The following is a 27,147-nucleotide window of genomic DNA, read 5'->3' as shown; positions in this document are numbered from 1 at the left end:
ACCTTACCTGTCTCCTGAGAAACCTGTACGAGGGTCAAGAAGCAACAGTAAGAACCGGACATGGAACAACCGATTGGTTCAAAATTGGGAAAGGAGTACGACAAGGCTGTATATTGTCGCCCTGCTTATTTAATTTATATGCAGAGTGCATCATGAGAAACGCCGGGTTGGATGAATCACAGTCGGAATTAAGATTGCCGGGAGAATTATCAACAACCTCCGATACGCAGACGATACCATCCTAATGGCAGAAAGCGAAGAGGATCTAAAGAGCCTCTTGTTGAGGGTGAAGGTGGAGAGTGCAAAAGCTGGTTTGAAACTCAACATTAAAAAAACGAAGATCATGACATCTGGCCCCATCCCTTCCTGGCATATAGAAGGGGAAGAAATGGAAGCAGTGACAGATTTTATTTTCTTGGGCTCCAAGATCACCGCAGACGGTGACTGTAGCCATGAAATTAAAAGACGCTTGCTTCTTGGGAGGAAAGCTATGGCAAACCTAGACAGCATAGTAAGAAGCAGAGTCATCACCTTGCCGACAAAGGTCCGCCTAATCAAAGCTATGGTTTTCCCAGTAGCAACGTATGGCTGTGAGAGCTGGACTGTAAGGAAGGCTGAGCGCTGAAGAATCGATGCTTTCGAACTGTGGTGCTGGAGAAGACTCTTACGAGTCCCCTGGACTGCAAGGAGGTCAAATTAGTCAATCCTAAAGGAGATCAACCTTGACTGCTCATTAGAAGGACAGATACTGAAGCTGAAGCTCAAATATTTTGGCCACCTAATGCGAAGAGAAAACTCACTGGAAAAGACCATGATGCTGGGAAAGATTGAAGGCAAAAGGAGAAGAAGAAGGCAGAGGATGAGATGGCTAGATAGCATCACAGATGCAGTGAATATGGACTTGAACACACTCCGGGAGAGAGCGCAGGACAGGAAGGCCTGGCGTGCTACGGTCCATGGGGTCATGAAGAGTAGGACATGACTGAACAACAACAATCTCGCTCCCAAAATGAAAGATATGAACCAGTTCCTCAGTGGATCCTCCTCATTCCTCCTTTATGCGCTACTCCCTACGCAAGAGTCTATGCTCCATATACCCTCATTGGCAGCCCTCCCATATAGGGAGAGCTTCACTCACATGCGTAGGAGAGGACTGGCAGGGCTGTCCTCTGAGAATTATTATTGTTGTTATTTATTTCTGTCCTGAAGGAGTTTAATTACAAGACTGAAACTATATACTAAATTTTTTTCATTACAGGAAGGCAATGTAGTTCTTTGAATTCTGGGATATCAGATTGTAAAAGCAGGCATGCAGTTGAATTCTGCAGCAGCTGAAGCTCACACGATTTGCCGCTCAAGTCTCAGAATAAGAGCAGCAGTGATGGCTGTGGGCACTACCCATGTTTCAAGCTAAAAAGCAAGACTTGAACGTGGTTGGATGGATTTAGATGCTTAGCAAGTAGGTAGACAAAAAACAACTGCTTCGCATCAAAACCACTTCCACCTAGTGATGCATTCTAAAATGTAACTCCTAGGTCAGAGTGTAACTATAAGCAATGCCAAACACTGGGCTGCTGCTAAAACTGGCAAATAGAATGGCAAGTATCATAGGATTGCCATTTGGGGTAAGCTCAAATCTGTGATATGGAAGGCTGTAACATAACTAAACTAAATCCACACTAAATCCCTACCATTAGGCAAAGTGAGGTGGTCGCCTCAGGCAGCAGATGCTGGAAAGTGGCGGCAAGGTGCAGGAGGGGAGAGCTGTGGGCCTTACACCCCCTGAGCTAGCCTGCTGTCTTCAGGTGTGGTATAGTATGCTGTCCCATCATCAGTACTGAAGAGAGATTCATCCGCCAGCCCTGTCGGCTTTTGTACATGGAATGGGACAGGGTGCCATATTGTCCTTCACCTCAGGCAGCAAAATGCCTTGGGCCAGTCCTAAATCTACAACACAGCATCCCCCGCCCCCCTCACACACAGTCTGTCTTCTCATAACAACTTTGAAGGAATAGAGACATACTGTACCCCACAGCGTATCCGATCAGGCTGCACTGCAATTAGACTTGCTGGTGTGGTCACTAAGGTCCCATGCTGCCGACTCATTGTAATATTGCATGAATCGTGTAGGTTTCTGTCATCCTCCACTTCTGCATCAGTCACTGAATCACAACCAGAATCTAAACAGAGAAGAACAAATAACATTATTTCTAAAAGCAGCTCAGCATTAAGTTAGCTGCTTAACTAAGAAAGTCCCTTAAAAGGAAGTTGAACTCTTATGTGTTTCAAACTGAATAGGCTAGTAGTTAGAAATGATGTGCATTCTGCACAAATAAGGAATGATATTACATTGGTCTCAATAATGAATTAGTTGGAATTAGAAGAGCCCACTGGACTCATTTTAGGTACAGATGCAAAGTTAGAATTAGGTAGGGCCTGTTTGTGACCTACTAGCTTCACTCAGGTTAAACTGGAAAAAGCTCATTTTGGTTTCAAAATGCTAAATATGCCTATGAGGGTCAACAGTACAATCCTAAATTTAATTTCTGCTGTCAAGTGGGAGTTGGAATGAAATGGAGCCCCTTCCACTGATGAGAAGTGTTCTCAGCCAGGGTCCCTAGTGGATTTCCTCCAGCTGCCCTAAATTCACCTTGTAGATCTGCTGTAGCAGGGTTGAGAAGCTAGCAAAGAGCCCAAAAAAGAGGTGTGATGTAAGCAGGACATAGGAGAACCCTAGCTATGCCTTCTCCAAAAAATCAGTTACACCAGGTTAAAAGCTGGTGTAACTAAAATCCCTTCTTTGACTCCAAAGAGAGGCAAAAAAACCCCAATAACTCCTTCTGGAGAAGCTGCCCCAACACTACCTCCTGCTGCACCCACACTAGAATTCAGTGTAACTGAAAGCTTCTCCCCACAATGCTTTTATCCTGTGATCAAGATTGGCTACTCACTGAAGTTTGCAGGTCCTTTACACGACATTGTTAACCTCCATGGCCCCTCCTGTGCTTTATGGCCTTTATCCCGGCTCTGTAAAGCTTGGGGAAAGTGCGATTTATCTCTAGGGAGCATGATGAAGCACTTTACTGGGTGTGTGTACATCCATAATTGTGCTACATCACAGTGCCATCTCGTGGCTGTAAAATGAAACATATAGAAGTTGCCGAGAAAGAAAAGCCCTAAAAAACAGTTTGTGTCAGCCCATGGAAAGGAGACGATTTTAATCCTGCAAAGAATTTGGAACGGGAAGCGCCAGTAAGGGCGCAGGATTTTAGCCTAATGTGGTGAAGCCCTCAGTGACCAGTCACAACATACCCATACTGGTAGACCATATCTCAGATGACCAGTCACATAGCATGAGGCTACATCACTCTGGCCTTATGTCATGCATACGCTGAGGTTACAAGGGGGAATGCTGGTGATGAGAAACTATAGAAAAGCACACTGCAGCCCAAAGGGGAACTTTGCAAAAAGCAAACAAACAAACCCATAATGCTCATGCATCCAAGTTCCAGACAGCAGTCCAGACAGATATTTGGAGCTCTTTTATTATTTTACTCCGACTTTAAAAGAACTTTTATTCCAGGTTTACGGCACTTTACTATGGGTCCTACTTTCACTGTAATGGTTTCATTCATCAGGATTGAAGCGTTAGTTTTCTGATATTGTTGGTATCATGATGACGTTATCACCATTTCTGAGAACCCCCTAGTGATGTTTCCTTTCATACCATTCAGCCACCACAGAATCTAAAAATAAATCAAGGATATGCCAGAGTAACTTAAATTCCGTGTTAAATTCAGTTCTTCAGCCTTTATAAAACTGTAGAGGTTGTTCCTTCTACTAGAATTGCTTCCTTCATTTAGAACTGCAATAGTGTGGAAACTATTTCCCACCCTGTATAGTAAGGCTAAAAACAAACATCTCCTAATTTCACAACTTATTTGTTATTAAAAACATAGATTTTCAATACAAAGCCCTTAAAGATTTATGCAACCAGTGCCATCACTTCCAATTTCTTCCTGACTCTGAGGCTGGAGGGGCTTGAGAACTATGAAACTGTACACTGTGAGAGAAAGAAGCTTTTAGCAAGCCCCCTGTCTACGCCAGGCAAGGGCTTACAAACTAGGAACACAAACAGAAGGTTAAGTGCATGAGAAAGACAAATTCTGAGACTATAAAGCACTAGCCTTTCCCAAATGTCCAAGTATCTTTGATTAAAGATTCAGTATAAAGGAAAATAGAGAAAAGCTGGTTGCATTCAACAATAAATGGAACCATCATGTCTAACTAATACTTTTTACACGTAAGGATCCTAACTTAGTTCTCATCAGTTGTGAGATAGGTGTAACTGAGACTTGGTGGGACGACTCTCATGACTGGAATATATCAATTGAAGGATATTAGCCAACAATGTGATGTGGCTGCAAAAAAGGCAAATGCTATTTTGGGCTGCATTAATAGAAGCATCGCTTCCAAATCCTGGGAAGTACTAGTTCCCCTCTACCCAGCACTGGTTAGGCCTCATCTGGAGTACTGTGTTCAGTTCCGGGCACTGCACTTTAAGAAGGATGCAGACAAGCTGGAGAGGGTTCAGAGGAGGGCAACTAAGATGATCAGGGGACTGCAAACAAAGCCCTATGAGGAGAGACTCAAAGAACTGGGCATGTTTAGCCTTGAGAAGAGAAGACTGAGGATAGCGCTCTTCAAGTACTTGGGGGACCTATTAAAATGGTCCACCCCCGGAGGCTAATGGATTCCGATGGATTCTAGAAGGCTCTGGGGGATTTTCCTGCTGGTATGGCTGGTGCTCCTGTCGAAGGCCAGGTCGCTCTGTGGAATGCTGAGATGACTTGGGTGGTTGACACGATTGCATCCAAGCGCCCTCTCCCTCTGAGCAGAGCCCAGCCAGCTCCTTGGTATACACCTGAGCTGAGGGCAATGAAGCAAGAGGGGAGACAGCTAGAACGCAGGTGGAGGAAAACTCTGACTGAGCACAGGTAAGAGCTCACTATTGAGCTTACTCTGTGGTGGTGAGGGTGGCAAAGAAACAGTTCTTTTCCACCAGCATTGCCTCTTCTCAGTGTCGTCCAGCGGAGCTTTTCTGAGTGGTTCGCGGCTTGTTACATTTTGGGCCAGGGAGAGAGACGGTGGAACCCTTGGTTGCATGCTGTGATGAGTTTGTGCGACACTTTGAAGATAAAGTCGCTCAGATTCGGCATGAATTGCACACCACAATTAATGCAGGTCCATTGGTAGAGGCATTCAGAGCACCGTCTGGTCCAGTTCTATTGGATGAGTTTCAGTTATTGAGGCCTGAGGATGCGGACAAGGTGCTTGGCAAGTCCGATCGACCACTTGTGTGCTTGACCCTTGCCCTTCATGGCTTATTACATCAAACACAGAGGGGATGTCCGGCTGGGTCCAGGAGGTTGTAAATTCCTCCTTGAGAGAGGGAGTGGTGCCGGCCTCTTTAAAAGAAGCGGTAATCAGACCACTCCTGAAAAAGCCTAACCTGGACCCAGGGGATGTTAACAATTATAGGCCAGTGGCCAACATCCCCTTCTTGGACAAGGTGCTTTGGTTGCAGGTCAGCTCCAGGCACTCTTCAATGAAATGGATTATCTAGATCCATTTCAGTCGGGCTTCAGGCCTGGTTTTGGAATGGAAACTGCCTTGGTCGCCCTGTGGGATGACCTCTGCCGGGAGAGGGACAGGGGGAGTGCGACCCTGTTGATTCTCCTGGACCTCTCAGTGGCTTTCGATACCATCGACCATGGTATCCTTCTGGATAGACTGTCTGGGTTGGGAGTTGGAGGCACTGCACCGCAGTGGTTCTGCACCTACTTGGATGGCTGACTCCAGAAGGTGGTGCTGGGGGATTATTGCTCTGTGCCATGGCAATTGTGCCATGGGGTTCCACAGGGCTCTCTTTTATCCCTCATGCTGTTTAACATCTACATGAAACCGCTAGGAGAGGTTATCCGGAGACGTGGGCTGAGGTGCCGTTATATGCGGATGACGCCCAGCTCTACCTCTCTTTCTCATCAAACCCAGGTGAGGTAGTGGCTGTTCTGAATCAGGGCCTGGGCACAGTAATGGACTGGATGAGGGCCAATAAACTGAAACTCAATCCAGACAAGACGGAGGTACTGTTAGTGGGTGGTTCGTCTGCCCGGCTAGGTGATATTCAACCTGTTCTGGAGGGGGTTGCACTCCCCCTAAAGGATCACATTCGTAGTTTGGGGGTGCCCTTGGATCCAGAACTGTCACTTGAGGCACAATTGAACTGAGTGGCACGGAGCACTTTTTATCAGCTTAGGCTGGTATACCAACTACGCCCTTATCTGGACAGAGATAGCCTAGCTACAGTTACCCATGCTCTGATAACTTCTCGTCTGGATTACGGCAATGTGTTATACGTGGGGCTGCCTTTGAAAACGGTCCGGAAACTTCAGCTGGTCCAAAATAGGGCAGCAAGATTGTTAACAGGGACTGGCCAGCGAGCTCATATTACACGGGTACTTTTTCAGTTGCACTGGCTGCCAGTCCATTTCCGGGCCCAATTCAAAGTGCTGGTATTAACATTCAAAGCCTTAATGGCTTGGGGCCAGGTTATCTGAAGGATCGCCTCCTCCCATATGTGCCTGCCTGGACCTTAAGATCATCCTCAGCAGCCCTTCTCTGTGAGCCTTCCAAAAGAAGTGAGGCGGGTGGCTACTAGGAGGAGGGCTTTTTCTGCTGCAGCACCCCAGCTGTGGAATGAGCTCCCTAGTGCGGTTCTTTCCGGCACCAGGTGAAGACCTTTTTATTTTCCCAAGCATTTTAGCTCTTTAGACTTTTAGCTTTGCTGTTTAAAATCACTTCTTTAAATCCCTGCACTGCTGCTAGGTTTTATTCTGGTTTTATTCTGGTTGTATTGTTTACTGTGGTTTTAATGTTTTATATATTTTGTATTGTTTTATTGTGCGCTCTTTAGTTTTAATTTTTGTGAACCGCCCAGAGAGCTTCAGTATTGGGCGGTATAGGAATGAATGAATGAATGAATGAATAAATACTTGAAAGGTTGTCACAGAGAGGAAGGCCAGGATCTCTTCTCCATCATCTCAGAATCAGGCCACAGAATAATGGGCTCAAGTTAAAGGAAGCCTTTAACATATAAAGCCTTTGCGTATAAAGTCAGGAGGGCTACTGCTGCCCTTTGTCTTTCAACTTGCTTCTGGTTTGGGATTTTGAGCCTCATCTTTTGGGCTCTGTTCTATGTGAAGACCCATACTTAGATATGTATGAAAAGTAAGTAACTGTTGTTATTTTTTGCCTGAAATATTGTTTCCAAAGGTTGCTCTGATTGTTGTATGCTTTTTTATTCCTGTTCCTCTTCCACTATGTAAATAAACATAACACCTACTTCCTGCCAAGTAAGTCTTCGTACTAAATCCAGAGCTTTGTTTGGTTATTGGTACTGTTAACGGTAGTAGGCCTAGGGGCTGGACATAGAGAGTGCTGGCTTGGGCTCTTATTTCATAAGCTCCAGGAGTGTCCCGTAAGATCTGAGAGTCCCCTGGCTCAGGCTGAGGGGGACGTAAGGGGTGGTGGCAGCCTACTTTGGTAACTGTTTGTCCCTGCCTACACTGCTGGGAGCGAGGGCAACCCTGTCTCGTCCCTGCACAAGGATTAATGAGGCCCTCTAGGGAAAGTGATTTCAACGAGTGATTTCAGCAAAGAAGCCAGCAGGTGAGAGAGCACGAATGCTGGATTCGACAAAAATGTTGAGCATGACGAGAACCAGCATGAATGCCAGGATGAGAACACTAGGAACTGAAGCCTTGGGTTTTTGTAATATTTTAAGACAAGGAAAACAAAAAGAAGAATCTTGCTCAGTCTGAGTGTATACCACTCTTAGACAAAACAGACAAAAGGGAGAGAAACAACTTTGGCCAGACTGAGCAATATTCTCAGTTCCTCTGTCCAGATCTACTCAGGACAGGGAAAATCTAATAACAAATGGAATCTTCCTGTTGGCCTGCACCCAGGAGGCTCTCCACCCGACCATCATACTCATCTGTAGTTATATAACACCAGACTCTTTGCCTGGGGAGTATTCACACCTAAGTCCTAATTGATGTGCCCTAGTCCCAATGTGGGACACTCAGTTTTAGTGTGTCTACTTAGATTACATTGCTGAATCTTGTCCTGTGTATGTGCCCAGAAATTCAATCGTTTGCTGGAATGTCTTGCTCATTTCAGCTGCATACGCAAGCCCTCTAGACTAGTCCTTATACATTGTGTCAGGCTGAGCTTCTTAAAGCAACATCAGTAAATATCACAAATAAAACCAGGGGTGTCTCTCAGGCTCTTATACCCAGAAGTCTGCCAACACCTTATTTTTATGGGTTGGGTCTCATAAAGGTGAAGGAAGGATGACTGAGGCATCTCAGCCCCAATGACAAAGTGTCAAGGTAAAAAGGAAGTTAAGCACACATGCAAGTTAAGCAATTGTTGCTTAACTTGCATGTTGGTCCTGTTGGTCCTGGTGCTTGATGGGGGTCTTCAGGTAGAATGTCAGGAAACGCCCCTGCCCCTTCTTCCTCTTCCAGCAGTGCAGGCTGGTCTTTTGGGAGGCCTGTGAAGGAGGGGTTGCTGGGCTCTGTGAAGATGCACTCCAGCCAGCCTTGTTAGGTGGGGCAGCCGCATTTCTAGGTGGGGCATTTGGGGGGTGCATAGTGCCAACCAATCCCCGCCCACACACACACATTACTTGTTAAAAGTAAAGTTAAAAATATAATTAAATAATCAATATTAAAATTGTATAAAATATCAAAATTTAAAAGTCACAAGAAATATAGCATCTATCCGTCATATTCTCACAGGTCCAGACTAGCTATCTCCAAAGGCATGCTGGAACAAAAAAGTTTTTACATGCTTGCGAAAGCATGTCAAGGAGGGTGCACTCTCGCCTCCCTGGGAAGGGAGTTCCAGAGCCTTGGGGCAACCACGGAGAAGGCCCTCTCCCACGTTCCAGATGTGCCTGTGATGGTGGCGGGATGGCGAGAAGGGCCTCCCCTAAAGCTTTCAGGGCACAAGTTGGCTCATAAGGGAGATTATGGTATTTCAGATAACCTGGACTCTGAGCTGTATCGGGCTTTACAGGACATGACCACAACTTTGAATTGTTCCCGGAAACAGACTGGGAGCCAATGAAGATGTTTTAGCAGAGGAGTTGTATGCTCCCTGTAGCCAACCCCAGTCAGCAGTCTGGCAGCAGCTCTTTGAACCAGCTGAAGTTTCCGAGCACTCTTCAGAGGCAGCCCCACGTAGAACACGTTGCAGTAATCCAAACAGGATGTAACTAAGGCGTGTGTCACTGTTGCCAAGTTAGACATCTCAAGGAATGGACGCAGCTGGCACACTAGCTTTAACAGTGCAAATGCACTCCTGGCCACTGCTGAAACCTGGGCATCCAGGCTGAGGGCCGAATCCAGAAGTACACTCAAGCTGCGAACCTGTGTCTTCAGGGGGAGTGTAACCCCATCCAGCACATGCTGAATCCCTATTTCCTGATCTACCTTTCGACTGACCAGGAGCACCTCTGTCTTGTCTGGATTAAGCTTCACTTTGTTTGCCCTTATCCAGTCCATTACTGCTGACAGTCACCGGTTCAGCACCCCAGCAGCTTCCTTGGAATTAGATGGAAAGGAAAAGTAGAGTTGGGTGTCATCAGCGTACTGGTGACACAGAACTCCAGACAACCTCTCCCAGTGGTTTCATGTATATGTTAAATAGCATGGGGGACAAAACAGAGCCCTGAGGGACTCCACAAGCCAATGGCCAGGGAGTCGAACAGAAGTCCCCCAGCACCACCTTCTGGGTCTGCCCCTCCAAGAAGGAATGAAGCCACTGTAAAACAGTGCCTCCAAGTCCCATCCCAGTGAGGCGGCCCAGAAGGATAACATGGTTGATGGTATCAAAAACCACTAAGAGGTCCAGCAGAACCAACAGGGCCACCTCCCCTCCGTCTAGTTCCCCGCATAGGTCATCCACCAAGACAACCAAAGCTGCTTCTGTCCCTAAACCAGGTCTGAAGCCAGATTGAAATGGATCTAGATAATCTGTCTCATCCAGGAATCCCTGGAGTTGGGAGGCCACCACACGCTCCAATATCTTGCCCAGAAATGGAATACTGAAGACTGGCCGATAATTATCTAATATGGTGGGGTCCAGGGAGGGCTTTTTTAACAAAAGTCTCACCACAGCCTCCTTCAGACAGGCTGGAACTCTGCCTTGACCAAGGGAGGCATTAACCACTCCTCTTACCCACTCGGCCCATCCACCTGTGGCTGCTTTTATGAGCCAGGAAGGGCAAGGATCTAGAACACACATGGTGGCTTTCCCCTCTCCCAGGATCCTGTCCACATCCTCAGGCTGTACAAATGGAAAAGTATCCAACAGCACTGGACAAGCAGGGGCCAAAGTTATATCCACGGAGTCTGTATCAACTATATACGTCCAAGTCAGAGCGGATTTCAGAGATTTTGTCTGCAAAGAGCTGAGCAAATTGTTCACAGTGGGCTGTCGAGAGGTTTAAATTATCCTCTTGCGGGCTAGCGTATAAAAGACCCCTGACCACTTGAAACTGCTGCACTGGACAGCTCTTTGCAGATGCAATAGTGTCAGAAAAAAATATTTTATTTGCTGCTCATATTGTCACAGAGTAGGTCTTCAAATAGGCTTTAGCCCCTGTTTCATGCCAAGTTTTCTGTCAACGTCACTCTAGTCATCTTCTCACTCGTTTCATTATCACCCGCTCCCTAGAAAACCAGAGTGCTGGTGCGGCTCCACTTCATAACAGAGGATGCTCAGGAGCGATTGTGTCCATGGCCCTGGTCATTTCTCCATTCCAGAGATCGGCCATGGCTTCGACAGAATCACCTGCCGAGAAAACAGGAAAATCCCCAAGAGCCGTCAGGAAACCATTCGGATCCATCAGCCTCCTGGGGTGGACCATCTTAATAGGTCCTCCACCCCTGCAGAGGTTCCAAGTGCCAGCAAGTCTAAACCCCACCCAGTAGTGATCTGTCCATGACAATGGAACTATAGAGAGTTACTCCACTCTCAGATCACTATCACCCCATCCAGCACAGAAAACGAGGTCCAGAGTGTGCCCAGCAAAATGGGTGGGGCCAGATACCTTTTGGGACAGACCCATGGTTGTCATGGCGGACATGAAGTCTTGTGACGCTCCCAATAGGGCAGCCTCAGCATGGATGTTGAAATCCCCCAGCACAACAAGCCAAGGAGTCTCCAGCACCAACCCCAAGATTACCCCGGCTAGCTCAGGAAGGGAGACTGTTGAGCAGCGGGGTGGACAGTACACCAACAGAATCCCTATTTTGTCCCAGGCACCCACCTTCAAATACACATACTAGAACCCAGCAGATTGTGGGATAGGGCACCTGCTCAGGGGGATTGAATCCTGACAGACCACTGCCACTCCACCTCCCTGCTCCCCAGGTCTTGCCTGCTCTGGACAGAGAACCCCGGAGGGCAGACCTGAAGAGGTTAACCCCCCCAGCTTCATCCAACCAGGTCTCTGTAATACAGGACCGGTCAGTGTGCTCATCCAGGATCAAGTCCTGGATAGCAGTTGTTTTACCATTCACTGACCTGGCATTCAGCAGCAGCAGTTTCAACCCAGGGGGTCTGTTGCCAGGGCCATCCAGGTTATTTGAGTTGGGGGACAATTTAGGGACAGCCAACACCCTGTTGTAACATACACTGCCTTTAGAGTGTGACTGTCTTCCCCCTCCGTAAACCATGGTGGTTTATGGGCGCTGGTAAGGTCAGCATGGCTTACCATGATGTCCAAACCTGGAGCAGGTAATCCAGCATAGGTTTTCACCCCAGAAAACCACCCTGAGAACCCATGGCTTATAGTAGGGTTGTTGAAGATAGCTTATTCTCAGGGTGGCTTATTATGACATCCACACCCAGCACCATAGCTTATGCCCAGCAGTTACAGAGCTGCTCGGCAAGAGCAGCAAAGAAGCCCATGCCACTTTTTGCGATCTTGCCAGTGCCACCCCTAGCCTCCCTTGCCAGTAACTCCAGCCGCCCTGCCCTCCCTCACAAGATGTCAAAACGGCACTTTGGAAGGACCATCACTTGTTCACCACCTTGTTGTTGTTCTTTTTTAAATGGTGCCTCGAAATTTCACACATGGCAAATGAAGTAAATGGAGGGGAGATTTGCCCACCTATAGTAAGTGCTCCGAAAAGTAGCAACAAATAGGCGGGAGTTAATAACTTTTTTAAAAAGGTTTTAATTTTGTTTTTAAAAGGGGGTGAATAAAGTAAGTGCTCCAAAAAGGGGTAGAGATCAGAGTGAGGGGCTGGGATGAGGAGATGAGACGGCTTGTGCTGCAAAGGACACCGGGATACGTATGGGGAGCAGGCTAAAGGACAGAGGGGGAAACAAGCCAAACTGAGCCGCCGTGCACCCTGTCCAGAGTAATGTGGCTTATCCTCCAGGACTTGGCCTTATGTGCAAACCAGGCCACTGAGTTAATCTCAGTGAAATTTAGCCTACTTACTGGCTATTTACGAAACTAAATTTATCCAACCATTACCATCTCTCTAACTTCTTTCTCTTACCACTAGACCTTGGCAAGAAAAAAGGCTTAATGTTTGCAATGGGAGAACTCCTATGCCAGTATAATTATTGTGATGGTTTGTTTAAAATATCAAAAAATAGAAGCTAGAAAGTCAACAAGTGCAGTTTGCTGCCTCTTTTGCCATGTACAAATATTCTGATTTTACCAGCTCCCTGCCAGAACACTAGAGAACTCTACTGGGCATGCTGGAGTTAAATAAATAATTATAAACAAGTAAGGATAAGCTTGGAACAAACCCTGTTAGTCTGTTGTAGGAAAAACAAGACTCTATCTTGTTAGCAAGCTAAAGACTAACAAATTTAATTTGGCATAAGCTTTTAAGGACACTGTCCACTTCATCAGAACCATGAAGTGTTAACTTCAAATTGCTTTGAATAACTTTGTTAAGTTTTTAAGGTGACACAAAACTTTGTTGTTTTAGTTCTACCTAGACCATTATAAGTATGAGCCCAGTTGTGTATAGTTTATTTTTAAAAAATTATCTACCCAACAAAAACACCACCATGAAACCTTGAAAACTAAACACAAATGCTAATGAAAGTCAAAAATATTTGCTGGCAAGAATTTATTTAGTAAGGAGAGGGAAATAGGAACAATTTAGATCACCATGGAATTTAAGGTATGTCTCTAAACAAAACAATAATTAGGAGGGGAAGGAAGGAAAGGAAACTCAAGGGAAGGAAACTCAAGAACTTTGGGGCCCAGATAGTTTTCTCATCCATCCTTCCAGTAGTTAGAAGAGGGATAGAAAGGGAATGAAAAATACTCCGGGTGAATGACTGGCTACGAAAGTGGTGCCAGCACAAGAGATTTGGATTCTGGGACCACGGGCTATACTTCCTGGAAGATGGGCTGTTGGCAAGGGATACGTTGCACCTCACAAAGGCTGGGAAGAATGTGTTTGGCCACAGCATGAAGAACTTCACCAGGAGGGCTTTAAACTGAATCCTACGGGGAAGGGAGATGTAAAGTTGGGGGTAACAATGGATGTAGGCGCATGCACTGCAACGGAGAGAACAGCTCTAATAGCACCCAATAATAGTCTTCAGACACATGTAGGAAGAAAGCCAGACTATGAAGCACATGGTCTTCGATGTCTATATACTAATGCCCAGAGTATGGGAAACAAACAGAACGAACTTGAACTCTTAATACAAGAGGGAAATTATGACTTGATAGGTATAACTGAGACTTGGTGGGATGACTCTCATGACTGGAATACAGCAATTGAAGGATATAACTTGTTCAAAAAGGAGGAACAGAAAGGGAGGTGGGGTTGCACTGTATGTGAAAAATACATATCTCTGCACAGAAATACAGGAGGAGGAGCTTGGTAGCCCCATCGAGAGCATCTGGATCAAAACTAATGGAGCAAAGAATAAAAGGAACCTGATGGTCGGAGTCTACTCCTGGCCACCCAATCAAGGAGAAGATGAAGATGAAGCTTTTGAAAAGCAAATAGCCAATGTTTCAAGGAAGCATGACATAGTAGTAATGGGGGACTTCAATTTCCCCGATATTTGTTGGGAGACAAATTCTGCCAAACATGGTCCCTCCAGGAAATTCCTGACTTGTGTGGTGGATAACTTCCTCCTACAGAAAGTAGAGGAAGGAACTAGAGGATTGGCTCTCCTTGACTTGATCCTAACCAACAGAGATGACTGAGTGGATAAAGTAGCAGTTACAGGAACTCTGGGGGAAAGCGACCATGTTGTACTTGAGTTCTTGGTTCTAAGGGAAGCAAAAGCCGAGTGTAGTCAAACGCGTAACTTGGATTTTAATAAACTCAGAACAATGATCAGTAAGGTCCCATGGCAAGCGACGCTAACGAGAAAAGGAGTCCAAGATGGGTAGGAGTTTTTAAAAAAGGAAATTCTCAAGGCACAATTACAAACCATTCCAACAAGAAGAAAAGGGGGAAGACAACAGAAGAAGCCAATGTGGCTTCACAAAAAGCTTAGAGATGACCTGAAAACAAAAAAGGACACATATAGGAAGTGGAAAGAAGGCCAAGTAACAAAGGAAGAGTACAGGCAGATAGCACAGAATTGCAGGGGTGGCATCAGGAAGGCTGAAGCTGAGAACGAGCTGAGGTTAGCGAGGGAAGCTAAAAACAAAAAGGCTTTCTTCAGCTATGTGCATAGTAAAAGACAGAGGAAAGAAATGGTTGTTCAGCTATTAAATAAGGATGGCAAAATGATAACAGATGACAAAGAAAAGGCAGAGGTACTCAATTCCTACTTTGGCTCAATCTTCTCCCAAAAGAGGGTCTATGACCCCCCTGACAAAGGTGATGTACAGGCTGAAGGGGCAGGATTGCAGCTTGAGATCGATAGGCATATGGTCAAGGAACCCCTAATTACTTTGAATGAGTTCAAATCTCCAGGGCCAGATGAACTGCATCCTAGAGTCATAAAGGAACTGGCAGAAGAACTCTCAGAACCGCTGCCTATTCTCTTTGAGAAATCATGGAGGACGGGGGAAGTGCCAGATGACTGGAGGAGGACTAATGTTGTCACTATTTTCAAAAAGGGTAAAAAGGAGGCACCGGGGAACTACAGACCAGTCTGACATCAATCCCTGGGAAAATTCTGGAGCAGATGATAAAGCAATCCATCTGGAAGCACCTTGAAAACAATGCAGTGATTACTCAAAGCCAACATGGATTTGTCAAGAACAAATCCTGCCAGACGAATGTCATCTCATTTTTTTTATCAGGTAACCTCCCTTGTGGATCGTGGGAATGCTGTAGACATAATATACCTCAACTTCAGCAAAGCTTTCGACAAAGCGCCCCATGATATCCTGATGAGCAAACTAGCTCAAAGTGGGCTAGATGAAACAACGATCTGGTGGATCCACAGTTGGCTACAGAATCGGACTCCAAGAGTGCTTTTCAATGGGACCTTTTCAAACTGGAGAGAGGTAACGAGTGGGGTACCGCAGGGCTCAGTCCTGGGCCCAGTGCTCTTCAACATTTTTATTAATGACTTGGAGGAGGAGGTGCAGGGAATGCTGATCAAATCTGCAGATGACACAAAATTGCGCAGGATAGCTAATACTTGGGAAGACAGAAACAAAATTCAAAGTGATCTGGATAGACTGGAGCGCTGGGCAGAAAACAACAGAATGTAATTGAATAGGGATAAATGCCAAGTTCTGCACCTAGGAAAAAGAAACCAAATGCACAGTTACAAGATGGGGGATACGTGGCTCAACAACACTACAAGCGAGAAGGATCTTGGAATTGTTGTCAATCACAAGCTGAATATGAGCCAACAATGTGATGTGGCTGCAAAAAAAGCCAATGCTCTTTTGGGCTGCATTCATAGAAGCATAGTTTCCAAATCCCGGGAAGTCCTAGTTCCCCTCTACTCTGCACTGGTTAGGCCTCATCTGGAGTACTATGTCCAGTTCTGCGCACCACACTTTTAAGAAGGATGCAGACAAACTGGAGAGGGTTCAGAGGAGGGCAACAAGGATGATCAGGGGACTGGAAACAAAGCCCTATGAAGACAGACTGAAAGAACTGGGCATGTTTAGCCTTGAGAAGAGAAGACTGAGGGGAGATATGGTGGCGCTCTTCAAGTACTTGAAAGGTTGAAATATGTCACAATTGTAGGCCTCATCAAGTAAATCATAGATGCAAAGTTTAAAGTTATTTTCTCAACAAGTACCATTTTTATAAGCAATAGAATCCTGAAGCTCATAATGACAGAACTTTCTGGATTTTTTGCAACTCAACTTAACTAAAGGGCCTTTTAATGTATACAAACAACCTCTACCTGCAATATGTGGCTAGCAGCCAGGAGTGAAGTAAAACATCTTTTTGCAATAAGCAACTGCACTAATAGTAAGAATAAACAAAATAGACTACCATGACTTTGAGATACTTTCAAATTCACACAATTCTAGAATGGCAGAAATAATAATAAAAGCACCTAAGTGATAAGGATCATTTTAGCTGAAGGCTTAACATGTTTTACTGATGGCTCTTGTGGTTGGTAGAAGAATAGTTTTTATCCTTAAACATCTTTTTTGGCTGAGGTTTTACTTTTTAAAATCTCTTCCACAAAAGCCACAAATTACACCAGCATTTGCATTGTTCTCCTTGTGGTTAAGATCAGTTTTAAACTTCACTATGAAGGCAGCTTGTCAAATATCTTTAGCTCTTCAGTCTTATAGACCAATCCTAAACATGCTTGCTTGAAAATAATTGCCACTGACTTCAGTTCTTACTAAGCATGGTTATGCTTATAGCCTCTTAGATTTATACGCTCAGAAAACACCACAACATGCAGTTCACTTGTTCTTTGGGTATTCTCACTGACAAGTACACCATCATCCAGCCCCTGCATCTGTATAGAGCCTTTTTACTAAATATTGACAAATCTTCAGGTCTGGATCAAATTGTACTTTTATTCTCCAGGCTTAGAAATTTGGCAAGACCGTGACATTTCCTTGTAGATTTAGCAGCCCAGCTCTCTATCCACAAGAATGTTTAGGATCAGAAGCCTATAAACTGGAACTAATTATAATTAATCAAGCTCCTTTGTCTTACTGCAGCCGCAACTTAGCAAAATACAACTCTCCAAAAAGGTATATGTGTCCTGCTTCTGAGTGTACTTGTTTTATCTTACCTCGGTGTGATTTCCAAACTGACATTGTGGACTGTAGTATGGATACTGCAAGACTAGGATTATGTTTCAAGAAATATTAGAGCAAGATGCAGCTGTACAGGCAGCATGCAAGGATATCTGTAGCTCTGTGTGAAGTAAGGAAACTTACATTCTGTTTTCAGATCAAGATTCTTGTTCTTAAGGATCCTATATCACCAGCACATTTTTCTGTGTTCCAACACACACATATACATACACACACATCTTACGCCCCCTGATACTTTAGCAGAGGTTCTAACATTCTTAGATAAAAACTGAATGCATAAAGATAACTGTAACTTTAAAAGATCTATTATATACCTTTGCTTTCTGTTGGGGTGGTATAGCAAACCCCTGGATAATTTCTCAGATATTGGCCATTTATAATGAAATTCTACAACATTTTTAGCCATTCAATATCCCATCACAACATTTTCCATGGAATATTATTTTTAAGATAAGTTGATTGGGTAATCTAGCAGGGGAATTGGTTTTGTTTTCAGTGGTATTTTCCTCTTCATAGATTTCTCTACACAAGGAGGAGAACAGTTAGCACAAGTGAGAGCTCTCTTTCTCTTCCTAAGAGGAACACAGATTTCTGTGACACATCCCTGAACCTGCACCCATTTCAGAGTCATCCATGTGAGATAACTTCCCCGTGAAAACAGTCTGGCCCAGCCTTCTCCAAGCTGGTGTCCTTCAGATGTATTGGACTACAACTCTCTTTAATGGCCCTGCTGCCTGGGAGGGATGGGAGTTGTACTCTAACACATACAGAGGGCTCCAAGTTAGGGAAGGCTGGGCTAGTCCTTATCAGAAGGTTACATTCTTTGTAATTCTTAAGCAGCGAAAGGGAATCTCAGTAAGCAATGCTGGTGGAATGTTTGGAAGGTGGTATAGGAGCCCTCTCATCAATTTGCTACAAGAGTTCGTTTTAGGGTATGGCCCTGACCAGAGAAGATATTTGTGTCAGGGGCTCCTATACTGCAAATTTATCAAGGAAGTAAAGATGCAACTAATTCCTGGAGTTCATATACCTGCTTAATAATGTAATGTGCAAATTATCCCTGATGGAGCATCCATTTCAACAAGCTTGCATACTATTTTATTATCCATCAATGCTGCTGCAGTAAGGCAAGCTTCACCACACTTGTTGCCCTTATCCTCTGGGACCAAGGTGTTAGTAACTCCAAATCTAACTATGTTTGTCATATATGAAACAGGAGGAAATAGCATCAACATACAACATGGAAATAGTATGAAAAGATAATGGGATTGTATCCAATGCCCTCTGTCTGCCAGCAGAACAGAAACCACTAGTGGAACAGATTTGCCCTCCCCCCACAGCACTCCATGTGCTCCCCAACTCTGCTACAAAGGGTTGGAGGACCCTCCAGGGCAAATTTAGGAGGTATGCAGAGTGCTGCAGTGGGGAGAGCAAGGGGAAGTCCCAGTGAGAGTGCGGAAGTCTGCTTATAGGATGTTGGATGCAGTTCCACATTAAACATTTTGAACACAATGCTTGCTACATGCAGCCCCTTTTTCTCCAGGGAGCTTATTAGGTAATGCTGAAGAAATCATGCCTGAGAGGCTCGAAGAGGGACAGTCTTGAATTGTTCACCTTATTGGAGATAGCTGAGCCAGTAAAAAATACATCCAGAACTGAGAGGACATTTTAACAAACATTATCAGCTTACCTCCTTCTGAAATAGCCTTCATGACAGCTGCAACATAGGCATCAGGATCATCATCACAGGTAAGCTGTTTCCACTGTGACCAGTCTTCGAAGAACTCTTGGTAATTCTCACATTCTGACACACCACAAAACAGCTTCACCACTTTATGTGGTGGCTGGAGGAAATTCTGCAGGGTCTGAAGGACAACTGGGATATAAAAGCTCTGCACCAGTTCAGATGACAGTAAAATAATGATACATCTGCTGCTCTTGAAGAGGCCCAACACCTCAGTGGGAATAGCAGTTCCACTCTCTACTTGATAGCTCTGGACTTCTTGGCATGAGTGGAAGAGGCTCTGAAGATAGCGACACCATTCACCAGCATCTTTCCCATAGATAATCAGCACTTCACATGTACCAGGGTGTTCTTCTGTGCAGGAGTGAAATAAGGAAGATGTGTTCTACAAATGGAATCTTAAGCTACACTGTTTGAATCACTAAGCTTGACAACTGCGGTGAGAGTGAACATGATGAGAGCTGATATCTGCTAGTGACTATGCTCCCACCAGTATTTGGTAACTATAGTAACGAGTCTTGGTAGAACCAAACTATACATAATTTATATATTTATCCATTTCTGTACTATTACCTACTATTATAATTGGAATGCAATCCTGCACACTAGTAGGCTGCTTAAATATCACTGAAGTCAACGTTTTAACTGGCACATCGTACAATTAAATCTTGTTCTTAGGTCTGTTATAGTTTTTCCTACATATTGCATATGACATCCTTTTTTAACATTCAATTAAATAAACCACATTAGTAGAAGTGCATGTTAATGATTGCCTAATGCAATAAGTTTGATTAGTAACTGTGCTCCTGAAAGAAGTGGTTTCTTGGAGATAACTGCAGATAATGCAATGCATTGATTTATAATAGTATGATCCTGGGTTGCAAATATCTTGTTTAACTGCAGCTTTAACTAACAATTTACACAGATTGGGTGGTTTTCTGAGTGCAATACATGGTGGAGAACTAATGGCTTCTGTTAAACGAGCACAACAGGATATAATAGGGTATCTATCTTTAATTATCTTGTAGTAATTAGGGGAAGCAGGATGGTAGTCCACAACATGACTGGAAATAAAAGTACAGGTGGGAAAGTTATGGTCACTAGTCCATAAACTTCCTTCACAGATTAAGGGCACTACAGATTTCCTTACGAAGACTGAAAAACTAAATTAAGAAGATCGATTTAACAATGATACCAACATCGCAACCTTTGATGTTACTTCTTAATATACCAACATATGCCACAAACATGGCCTCTCTGCCTGGGTGGCCACTGTGGGAACAGAATGCACCCTTGGTCTGATCCACAGCTCTTCTTGTGTCCTTAAAAGCAAAGCAGGTCTGACAACCACGGAGCCTGCCCACCTCTAGTGTAGATGATACTAAGCTAAACAGACTGGTGGTCTAACTTGGTATACAGCAGCTTCCTATGTCTCAGATAGGAAGCATCTTTTAAATTTCAAAACAGGGGGAAACATTTTTTCATACGAAATAAGAATGAAGTTAGAAAGAGTAAGGACTTCTGTCTTTGCTGCTACCTCTTGTTTGAGGAGTGTAGGTGCTGACAACAAAATCCTGGATTTTTCTCTGGGCTGCTCTCCCTTTCACACCCAGACAGAGGGGGAGTCTACGGAAAATGAAAGCTTGTTCTGCATCCCTCTAACGTCTTCCATCTCTCTTGGGTCTGTTATTTTTTCTCTCTCTTCCCTGTGAGGGTAATAACACCAAAATAGTCTTGACCGGACAAAAGTGAGAGGCAGGTAGGCAGATGAACAGATGGATAGTGGGTGGTTTGCCATCTTACTACAGACAATCCTTTTGCCTGTCCTCCTGGCACTGATGTGGCAGAGTTGAGAGTGGTTGGCAGCAAGTGTTTCAATGGCAACACACAAGCGAAGTGTGTGTGCGATGCCAGTGATAATCCAAGTTATGCAGCGATAACATTTTCAACTGCTTAAAGGCAATGGCCATTCCAAGGAATCTGAGACAACTACACATAATAATTAGCACCTTCCTCAAAAAATTACCGTTGCCAGAATTAATTTTGGGGAGATAAGACGGAGAAGAGAGGGACAGAACAGGGATTAAAGCCTTTCCGACGCTTAAAAAAAAAAAAAAAAAAAAGTAAATGTGTGGGCTAGTAGGCACAGAGTCATACTTCCCCTCGCTTTCTAGTTATTCAGCTCTGCCCTCCTAAACCTTCACGAGTGGTCACTAAACATTCATATTCATTGAGAAGTGCACATGTAAGATCACTTAACTCAAATTAGCTGCCCCTAATATTGTCTGCAATCAACTGAATCCTACACTCACCTGGGAGCAAGGGTGCAATCCTATACCTGGGATGGGAGTAAGTCCCATTTAAGTCAATGGAGCTTACATCTGAGTAGGTTTGTATAGAACTGCACTATTAGTACCACTGAACTCAGTGGAACTTAGTTACATAAAGATTGGGTTAGACTATGATCAAGTGGCGACCTCCAGCATAAGCTGTAATTATTATCCAGCGGTCAGCAGGAAGTGGCACCAGACCAACACAGAAAGGAAGAAAGAAAACATCAGCACTGAGGATTTACAGAAGAAACAAATACTGTACACACAGCAGCTTCAAAGATCATGATGTACATGTCACATGCATCCAGTGAAGAATCCACAAGCCCGTAAAGGCAATACAGAATTAAGGTTGCTTTACATGTTACAAGCTACGTGGCGAAAACTGCTTGGGACTGCCGGTTCTTCTTCATGGTCTCTGTGCATCACACATATGGGCTCTGCACCTGTGCGGAGCCTCGATTTGGGAAACTTCCACAGCTGAGGATCATTTTGGGTGGGAAACCTCCCCGTTTACTGTGCATGTCCCAATGGTTCCCGCCCAAGCCCTGAGTTCTCTTTCGACCGCCTTATCGGTTGCCTCACAGGCAACTTTGTGTGCCAGAATTTGGCCTTTACTACCTTGCTGGGAATCTTTTTGTTTTATTTGTTTTTATTCTATTGCTTTTTCTTCTACTTTTGTCGTTCATTCTTTCTTTGCATGTTTTTTTGATTTCGCGAACGTGATCATCGATCTCTGTCTGCCTCAGGTGGATGGCCTTGCAGGCTCTTTTCTGCAAATGTGGCTGGTACGGCAGTAAATTGCCACCCTCAGACAGCCAGTCATTGTGCCTTGTTTTGCCTTGGAGAGGGACATAAAGCAGAATCTTGTCCAAATTGCTTAGCCTTTTCTAAACCAGCCTGCCGAAACTGATCGGACAGACTGAAGGCAGCTCTGGAAAAAAGCGCTGTAGGCAGTGGAAGCGCCAAAAGAGCAGAGGACTCAACTTTCGGGGTTATCTGCTAAATCTTCTAGCATGACGTCTCCTAACCAGTTATCACCACAGAGCCAGTCTGCAGAAAAAAGCATACAGACTTGCCAACTCCAGGGCATTCCTTGACACTCACAGTGGCGAGAAAACTGACAAAGAAAGCCAAATCTTCAAAGTACTCCTTGAAGGAACAGAAGGAAAAGGAAAAGAAGTCCAAATTGGACAAAGAACAGACAAAACCACTGTCTGTCCCTCCTCCTTCTCCTCCTCTACTGGATTCTCCAATACCGATGGCAATGCCACATTTGGTACCGACAGCGCAACTTTCACTCCTGGATCTGCATCACCCAGCTTCAACATTGGAGGGAGAGATACGACATTCACCACCAAGGCTTCTTCCAGGCACGACATCTTCGCTGTACATTTGCTCCCCTACAGCGTCACCACAGCCAAGGAAGACTCTCCTGAGTCAGTCTGATCTTTCCATTATGAACAAAGGAGGAGCGTCTATGATGGTATGGAGTACCATGCGAGACCAAGATCTCGATCTCCCCTCACGGGATAGGACTACTTCCTGGATTGGCATTACCCATCTCGAAGGATGGGTTACTGGGATGACTGGGAGTATAGAGAGTGAGAAAGATTTTCTGATCAAGTGAGATACTTCAGTGCAAACTCGCCTCAGTATCAGCCTCTCTCTCTCGAGCTCCAGTGGATTCTGAGTTTCTTCTTCCACATCCGATTACATCTAGATCAGATTCTCTACAGAGGAGTAAAGATGTTTCCACTAAACAATCACATCCACAGACCCAAGAAGTTTCCTCCCATTCACTGCTGACACGGCAGCAGACTGTGAAGGAGGTGCCGGTTAGTTTGCCTCCACAACAATCAGATCCAGATGACTACCATTTGGATTCCAGCTTGTACTCCCCTCCTCCGCCTTCTATATCGTCTTCTGATGACATTGCGGATTCTCAATATCATCAGCTTCTCCTTCAGAGAATATGGGGCATTTCACACCTCAAATTCTCCATATGACTCAGTCCTTGGGTATCGAAGCACAGCAGCCTGCGGAGAAAGTACAGGACCTTGTATTCAATGCTGGGTTTACGAAATCGGCGGCACCAGTATCGATACCATTTCTGCCTACTCTGTTACAAACTGTACAACTATCATGGAAAGCTCCTTCATCGATGGATGCAACATCAAAGACATTAGACTCTATGTACCAGGTACAGGAGAAAGATGCTGGATTTTTTTTCTCTCATCCCAAACTGAACTCCATTATAGTGGAATCTTCACAGGGCAAATCTCAGAAAGTCACACTTCACCAGAGGACAAGGAAGGTCACAGACTAGATTTGTTGAGCAGTTGAATTTATTCCTCCACCGTGCTGGGATTGTGAGTGTCAAATTATCAGGCAATAATGGCCAATACCAGGTGTTCTTGTGGGAAAAAGTTGGCTCTTCATGTGACTATTTGTTGGACCATGAATGGGAGTTGGCAAGAATTTTTCAGACAGAAGCCATGAAATTGTCAAAGTAGCTGATAAACACTGTCAGACACCAAACAGACAGCAGAGCAAAAGCCATGGTCGGTGCGGTAGCGTTGAGAAGATTTTACTCTTACTTTTCGATGGAGCGGGTCTGTTCAATGCTCAGACAGACAAAGCTATGGACAATGTTCAGAAGGCTAAAACCACAGCTAGAAAGATGGGATTAGGGCAATCTCAACAACTATATAAGTTACACTGCTGGTTCTGATAGCAGCCCTTTTATCATCCATGCTGGCAAGTGGAGTGTACTACTCACCAACAGTCTCACCCACAACAGAAGCACCAATATATAGAGCCTCAGCCTCATCAGTCCTGAGAGAAGAACAACTGCAAAATGGCGGCTTTTTTGCATGGCTGGTTCTTTCTCCTCTACTTTTCCACCCTCTGTTTGGATACCACCTAGTACAGTTTCTCCGCAGCTGGAAAGCCATAACATCAGACAACAGGGTGCTTTCGATTGTTCGAGAGGGATACAGGATCGAATTCGTAGCTCTCCCTCCCCCCGGTCCCATAAAATTCACTCCAACATCAGATGTTCTAGACAAGGAGACAACATCTTTACTTCAAAAAGGAGGTATTCACTATATCAGTCCAAGCCATCAAGTGGAATGTTTTTATTCCTGCTATTTTACGGTACCTCCAAATTAGCTCTGAGTCGAGCTGTTGTAATGGTTCGAAACCTGCTAAATTCACTGGGACTTTGAATAAACAAGGAAAGACCAAACTAGACCTTACCCAACAGATACTTTTTATCACAGCACTTCTGGACTCCAGAACAGAGAGAGCATATCTCCCTCCGAATCAGGGGTCTGCCATTATTTCCCTTGCTAAGGATATAATTCAACAGCAAATCATTTCAGCTTTCTCTGTCCAGTGTTTATTAGGATTGATGGCAGTCACGTTTTCAGTGGTCGCATATGCTCGACTTCAGATGCAACCCCTTCAGACTTAGTTTCTTCATGCCTTCCGGGGAGGAGAAGATGCTCATCGAACCCGAGTTCACATACCAGGCAAGTTCATCCTCAGCTATGGAAGTTTCCCAAATTGAGGCTCCACGCAGTTGCAGAGCCCATATGTGTGATGCACAGAGACCACGAAGAAGAACTTGAAGAAACTATCTGCAGAACTGCTTCCTACAAGCCTAGCATAAGGTGGTGTTACATAGATGACATTTTTGTCATCTGGTATTATGGAAAGTATAGCTTGGAGATTTTTTCTTAAGTTTATCAACACTATCCACCCAACAATAAAATTTACCAATAACACCACAACTGAACACCCAAAATTACCTTTCCTGGATGTCCATTTAACCATTGAAACCCCTCGGATGTCACGGATTTATATTGTAAACCTACAGATTCCCACCTGTACCTTAATTTCCAGTCATGTCATCTGAACCGTCTACAGAAGAACATTATATATAGTTTGGCTCTCAGGATAAAATGCATTGGTAATAACAAAATAAACTTCTCAAGAAGACATAATGAAGTTAAAGAACATCTCCAACAATGCAGATACCCTAGTCACATCCCTGACTACGATATCAATGGAGCATCAGTAATATTTAGGGAGACCCTTCTTTGTGATGCAAAGGCTAACTCTTCGAAAGAGAAATGCATTCCATTTGTTGTGGACTACCATCCTGCTGCCCCTAATTTCCACAAGATAATTAAAGATAGTAAACATATTATATTCTATTGTGCTCATTTAACAGAAGCCACTAATTATCCATGCATCACATTCAGAAAACTACCCAATCTGCGAGGATTGTTAGTTGAAGCTGCACTTAAACAAGATATTTGCAACCCAGGATCATACCATTGTAAAGCAATGTGTTGCATTACCTTCAGTTACCTCCAAGAAACCACTTCTTTCAGGTGTACAGTTACTAACAAAACATATTGCATTAGGCACTAGTTAACATGCACTTCTACTAAAGTGGTTTATTTAATTGGATGCTTAAAAAAATGGATGTGATATGCAATATGTAGGAAAAACTACATATGTAGGAAAAACTACAACAGACCTAAGAACAAGATTCCGTAACCACAAATCTGTGATTCTTACCAAAAAACTGGAGCAGCCTGTTGAAAGACATTTCAACTCTCCTGCACATACATAGTCTCTTGGATTTACAGTTGCTTCCAATAGAACAAATAAAGACAATGACATGCTCAACAAAAGGGAAAATTTATGGATCTACAGACTGAGAATTCTTAGTCCAAACGGTCTTAACCTGGAGGACAATTTGTAGGTATTATACCTCTCATACCTGTTTTTTTCTCCTAAGGAACTTTCATCTCCAGCCATTCCAAACTGCCACTCCTGATATCCATTTAACAGCTCAGCTACTGATAAGGGCATAAGCCGAAATGTTTAGCTTAAATATCTTTTTTGAGTACTCTGTTGTTAGTCTTTCTATCTTTCTTAGATATTTTACCTTAAGACTGACTGCATCCATAGTGCATCCAGAGCCTCCTTGTTTTGCTCTTCTGCCGCTTTACACCAAATTATACATGTACATATGCATACACATGCAAATTTATGTAATGGGCCCATGCCCCCGATCTTTCAAGTACTTAGCAATGCCCCTGTTCCCGCCTCATTTTTCCCAATGGAGGAGCAAGGGGAGCATGGAGAAAGTCATGAAGAATAAGGTGTCTGGGAGGGGTGTGTGTGTGTGTGTGTGTGTGTGCGCGCGCGCGCGCACGCATGAGAAAATGGATAGATGGGGTGTTCATGGCTGAGAAACAGAAAAAGCGTTTGGGATATTAATCTTAAAATCATGACCACCAACCCCAACCTGATCCACCCCCTCTCACAAGTTTCTGCGGAGAGCAATCCTATGGCTCCTAGACAGCATCTGGGGGGCCATAGGATATTTCCAATTCCTGGATCCGAGGTTAGAAACAGGGCTCCAGCCTTGGAGCCAGGAAAACATGCTCCCCACCCACTCCCCTTTGCAGCTGGAGCTGAAAGAACCACGCCAAGGTCGGAAAAGCAAGCTCAGAGAAGGGGAAAATATTTTTTTCTGAGGGGGCAATGGCTCTGGCTTCATTCATATAGATGGTGCCAGAGCCAGTAGTACTCAGGGACAGAGTCCAGGCTCCATCTCTCTTTTTCAAGATGATCACAACCCCATACTTTTTCTCTGTCTCTCAAGGCACAGTCCTACTACTTCCACACTTGATGCTTGTAAGGCTCCAATGCAGAGC

General features: G+C 44.4%; 1 protein-coding gene across 18 annotated transcripts in view; it reads right to left on the bottom strand.

Annotated features, from left to right (window-relative positions):
* PIK3AP1 (phosphoinositide-3-kinase adaptor protein 1) overlaps positions 1-27,147 on the bottom strand; it is a 106,570-nt gene that overhangs the window by 61,898 nt on the left and 17,525 nt on the right. For 6 of the 18 annotated variants that reach the window (XM_084841369.1, XM_084841367.1, XM_084841374.1 and 3 more), the window contains 2 exons: positions 19,023-19,430; positions 2,029-2,180 (listed from right to left, as the gene is read on the bottom strand). In XM_084841369.1, coding sequence (XP_084697495.1) covers positions 2,029-2,180; positions 19,023-19,430 — 560 coding nt within the window. Of the gene's footprint in view, positions 1-2,028; positions 2,181-2,951; positions 3,135-19,022; positions 19,431-20,613; positions 20,783-21,767; positions 25,711-27,147 lie in introns of those variants that run through there. The other 12 variants (XR_014788748.1, XM_084841366.1, XM_084841364.1 and 9 more) reach the window with 5 other exon arrangements.

This window comes from Heloderma suspectum, chromosome 3 (assembly GCF_057233095.1).
Source record: "Heloderma suspectum isolate Gila_16-S chromosome 3, 16-S_ref, whole genome shotgun sequence".
Taxonomy (NCBI): Eukaryota; Metazoa; Chordata; class Lepidosauria; order Squamata; family Helodermatidae; genus Heloderma; species Heloderma suspectum.
Note: the sequence above shows the minus strand (reverse complement) of the source record. Positions and strands in the feature narration are given on the sequence as shown.